The 5,209-nt window shown below is 34.4% G+C and overlaps 1 protein-coding gene across 1 annotated transcript; it reads right to left on the bottom strand.

Moving 5' to 3' along the window:
- Nucleotides 1-4,197: 4,197 nt before the first annotated feature.
- LOC119832547 (15-hydroxyprostaglandin dehydrogenase [NAD(+)]-like) lies at nucleotides 4,198-4,947 on the bottom strand. The gene has a single exon (XM_038356211.1). It carries the CDS (start codon nucleotides 4,945-4,947, stop codon nucleotides 4,198-4,200), a length of 750 nt encoding a protein of 249 aa, XP_038212139.1.
- Nucleotides 4,948-5,209: the final 262 nt, after the last annotated feature.

The following is a 5,209-nucleotide window of genomic DNA, read 5'->3' as shown; positions in this document are numbered from 1 at the left end:
TTCAGTAAACAGCCACAGAATACACAAACCTGATGAAAACTATATAATTTCGTGCAGTTACAAAGCGTGCTTGTTAGGTATACATCTAGTGTGTGGTTGTTTAGGGAAGAGTTAGGAATATCACAGTGACATCGTATTAATCACGTAGCGCCGCGTCACTTGCAGACTGACGCGCGTCATTGGAGGCGACAGAATTGCGTGGCTCAAGTTATAAGAAATATTTATCTTCCATAGAACGGTATCGAAGATTTTTTTTTATAATGATACACAAGTATAAATTTAATTAAAAGTGATGATAAAGGATAACTGACTTAAAAACCACTAAAAAGTAAAAAATAAATTAAAAAGAAAAAAACTAGAACTATTACATTTTACTAATATTATAAATACGAAAGTTTGTAAGGATGCGTGTGTGTGTGTGTGTCGTCGTTTCAGCCATGGGACGTCCACTGCTGGACAAAGGCCTCCCTCAAGGATTTCCACCTAGATCGGTCACTGGCGGCCTGCATCCAGCGGCTCCCCGCCACTCGGACCAGGTCATCTGTCCATCTCGTGGGTGGATCTTTTTATTCCGATATTTCTACAGGGTGCAGCTAGTAATAAATAAATAAAAGAACCACTACGCGTTTAATCACACTAGTTGAAGTGAGAGAGTATATCTTATTTTATTTAAAGTGTTTAGTTATTTTTGGCATGGATCAGTAGTTTATACAATGTATTAGTAATCCTAAATTTGAATCGACTTATTTATCCAGTTGGGTAGTGAAGATGTAATGAAACATATATAGCTGACGCGAATACGAAAAAGGATAAGTTAATAAAGTTTGTTATCAAATTCTCTATTAGATAGATAGCCTGATAATATGGTGTAATAGTACCCTTTAGAGGGCAGAGTATATCACTATTATGGGCGGGAATTGTTTGTCATTTATGTTCGTTGAACGTGTACAGCCCCAGTTTTGTTCATGGTAATACCATTACTAATGTAGAAAACGAGGTAACACTATTAATATGGTGTAAATATAGCATATAGCAGTGCAAGCAGTGGTGGCTCAGTGGTGAGAACCTTCAAAATCGATAAGTCGGGGTTCGAGACCAGCGAGCGTGCAGTAAATAAGTTGATTTTTCAATTTATCTGCACATGAGGATAACATCACCACTGCTTAAAACGGTGAAGGAAAAACATTGTGAGGAAACGGGCATGTACAAGAATCAAAAGTTCGACGACATGTGACATCTGCCAACCCGCACTTGGCCAGCGTGGCGGATTATGGCCCGAACCCTCATAGGAGGCCTGTGTCCCAGAAGTGGGAATATATATGATGATGATGATGGTATATCTATGTAGTGTCTAGATTATAGTGTATATATGAAATGGTGTACTCCGTAATGGGTTACTCTCATAGTCGCTTGGGTAATAACTCTGGTATTTGCTTCCGATTACTCTTTATTATGATTATGAGATATGCTCAAAGATCTCCATACTCCCTATAACCTTAACCCTTACAGATGGGCCACAGTCAAAGATCCGCTTAGCATAAACGCTCGCGCGGCGCGTGCCAGCCACACGGAACGCTAAATTCATTGAGCATTCCAACTGAAGTGGATTCATTCGTGATATTGCGAAAAATACCTCGCGTTTTTTTTTATAGTTCGTGGGATCAGGAAATAATTGTGGTACGGTTGAACTGTTTGTTTTCTTTATTCGATGATCTAAATATCTAGACGCAATACGAATCTTACTGATATAAACGCGGAAGTTGTTAAGTGTAAGAATTTATGGATGTTTATTACTTTTTCATGCAAAATCAGCTGATCGGATTTGTATGAGCTATCATAACTTGATTTTATATATTACTAGCTGCGCCCCGCGGTTTCACACGCGTAAGTCCGTATCCCGTAGGAATATCGGCATAAAAAGTTGCCTATATGTTATTCCAGTTATCCAGCTGTCTACGTACCAATTTTTTTTTCATTGCAATCGGTGTTTGCGTAAAAGAGCAACAAACACACACACACACACATCTTTACAAACCTTCGCATTTATAATATTAGTAGGATTATAAATGCAATCCCTACCTAATGGTAAACCACAGTCAGTCAGCTTACAGAACCAAAAATAAAAGGTACATACCATGCTTCTATAATATTAGTATTTATTGTGATTCTTAGAGCTAGAAACAATTCTTATTTATTTCGAGTGAACAGTAAATTGGAAAATTTTTAAAACTGGCTTGATGCTTTTAATACTCCTATAACGCAACTCTGAAAACAATTAGTGCCTAATGGGGGAACTCGGGGCTGCCAGATCTAATAAACATCAACTCCCTACTAATAGGGAAAGTCGGAGATATTTACCAGCAAAACGAGGGAATAAAGTATGATTATCGGATGCCCTAATTAAATTTGTGATCGTATCCTAGGATGCCCGTAAATGGAGTTTAATGGGAGGAAAAAACGGAATTGAACGTTGTAAATAAGTTTAAACGGTTCAAATGTTAGTTAAATGGTAATGTTATTGCGGAAGACGGCTGGTTAGGTCTGTGAAATTGTGATTATTGAACTTTTTAATGCAGTTTTTTCGCAATTTTATATTCCAGTGTCGTGCAAAATGGTTTCTTTATTTTACATGCAAGACTGAATTTTTCATAAGCCATGATGTAGGGTTAGACCAATTTAGATAAGGAATGTGGATTTTATGAACTTTTTGAGCTGTTACCGAACTACGTTATGTAATACGAAATCTTTACTAAAAAGAAAAAAAATATCTCCAAGTCGAGCATAATGGCGACATCAAATATATAATCTAGGTTTATAGGCTATTGGGATAATATATTTTATAGTTTCATTAAAAAATTATGTCTCCACGCTGGTTCCTGTTGCAAATTTCGTTTAAAATGTCGTTTTATTATTAATTTATTGATACCATAATGTTACACAGTTTCTTATTTGTAATTATGAACAAAAATCAACATTTAATTACTCTAATAAAAGTTTATTATTGTTACGAAAAATAGAGTTATAGTAATAATTAGAGCTATTGCTTCACTGAACTAAGTAATCAATTATAATTTATTTAACACTTACGCCTTTACGATTTTAGGCGATATTTCTTTCTGTCAATAACTTTATATATATTAATTATACAATCTAATAATAGTCCATAAAATAAACATGTTCACAGATAAGATAATTTTATAACATACGCTGCAAATCAAATTGCACATTAAATGAAGTGTGGCACACTTTATTTACACGTGAAAGTGAAATATTGCGCATGACTTAATAACATTATTTGTTTTAGGAATTATTACGTATACCTTATATAATCTGTCTTAAACTCTGATCTATACGTTATATTTTTCTTCCCAATTAAGCAGCTGCGATGTATAAACAGAAATGAATGTAAAAAATGAGTACCTACCCCCGGCAACGGTGAGCCAATTATAATAGTCGGTAAGACAACAAAGATGCCTCGATATCTGGTTTAATTTGTGTTTTTATTGTTCCTTCCACAATGCTTTAAAGTTCTCCAATTATTGTTACAACGTCATTATTATCTATCCGCTGTAGCAATTCTTTAACAATGATTTTGAGAACGGCGAAATTACGATTCTATTGATTTTACTGTTCGAATGTTTTCGCTCAAGGCAGCTTGTGTAATATGTACTAATAGCTCTTGCGCTTTTTTAAGTTCAATTATCTATACTAAATAAAATAAATCTATAGAGTATGTTATTTGTATGAACACGCTTATCTGAGGAAATACTCGACCAATGATATTATATTAACCGGTTAATACAATGAGCGCGAGAGATAGTAAGAATAAATGGGTGTATGTTAGTATATTTGGTCTTGGTCAGCTATTGTACAATTGGTCGGATCTATGTGGAATTTGGTACAAAGATAGATATAATCTAGAGTCTATAGTCGCGAGTTCAAGCTACTATTATATACATCTGCGTCATAAGAATAAAGCAATAGAAATATTCGAAATTTTATTTTCTTTAACGTGATACAAACTCAAAAAATAATAATTTAAACAAGGAGTAAAACAGCACAAAAATGTTGTATTGAAGGTTTACTTATTATGTTCAGATTCAATAATAATAAAGGTCATGCCATATCATATAATATTTTAAATTGTTTCACAGTCAATACAAACAAAGCACATCATAGGAAACCCCGAAAAACACCCTAAACTTGCTTAACAGGATTACCGCCTTCAATGTTCCATGCTGTTCCACTTTTAGCATTCTCAAATACTTCAACAATCGCGTTGGCCACATCATCTGGCTTCTGCCAAGCTTGTGTCTCCGTAAAACCTACGAACTCTTCTCTTATTACATCATCCCATACTTGTATGTTATGTACTATTGGAGTTTCAGTGAAACCAGGACAAACGACAACCACCCTAACGCCACTTCTATTAAAATTGTACTCGTGTCCCAATGATCTTGTGAAGCCCATAACTGCAAACTTCGAAGCTTGATAAATGGGGATGTACTGATCAACTCTGTATCCGTAAATCGATGCCAAATTAATGATTGTTCCACCATTCCCTGATTTGTCCTTACGGTTGCACTCCCAAAACTTCAGCGACCAATCGATTAACGCTGTCACATTGATATCAATCGTTTTCTTAGTATTCTTTTCACAAAATACACCAGCGCTATTCACTAACACATCAACATTTCCATATTCATCAATTATTTTCTTCCAAACTGTTTCGACATCAGTTCTAACGTCACATTTGTAAAAAACCGCTCTTTTGCTACCGAATTTTGAATTAATAGTATTTACTGCTTCATTTCCAAGCTTTTCATTTAAATCAAGTAAGAGCACCAATTTCGCTCCTTTTTGGGCAAATTTTATGGCTGTTTCATATCCAATTCCTGAAGCAGCGCCGGTGATCGCGACGATTTTATTTTTAATTTCGTACGACATCTTCACTCGTTATAATCCTGGTGACTTTTGATAAAATTATCAAGCGATTATATTTTATATAGGTTGGGGAAGGTTATCAAACAATGTATTTACCTAGTGTCATATTATTTATCTTCTGTTTCGATTGTTAATTTTATGAACGTTTTTTACTTTTATACATGTTTTATAGGTAATTATATTCAATTACGAATAAGCAATTCAAAATATTTGATATCTGTATAATATAATAAAAATAAAAAATAATAAAAAATTCGAAAATTTA

Source organism: Zerene cesonia, chromosome 15, assembly GCF_012273895.1.
Source record: "Zerene cesonia ecotype Mississippi chromosome 15, Zerene_cesonia_1.1, whole genome shotgun sequence".
In the NCBI taxonomy this organism is placed as follows: domain Eukaryota; kingdom Metazoa; phylum Arthropoda; class Insecta; order Lepidoptera; family Pieridae; genus Zerene; species Zerene cesonia.
This window is presented reverse-complemented; position numbering and strand designations above follow the sequence as displayed.

Bases quoted from the DNA above. Each gene is read 5' to 3' on its own strand.
- LOC119832547 (XM_038356211.1), bottom strand. From the start codon at position 4,947: ATGTCGTACGAAATTAAAAATAAAATCGTCGCGATCACCGGCGCTGCT.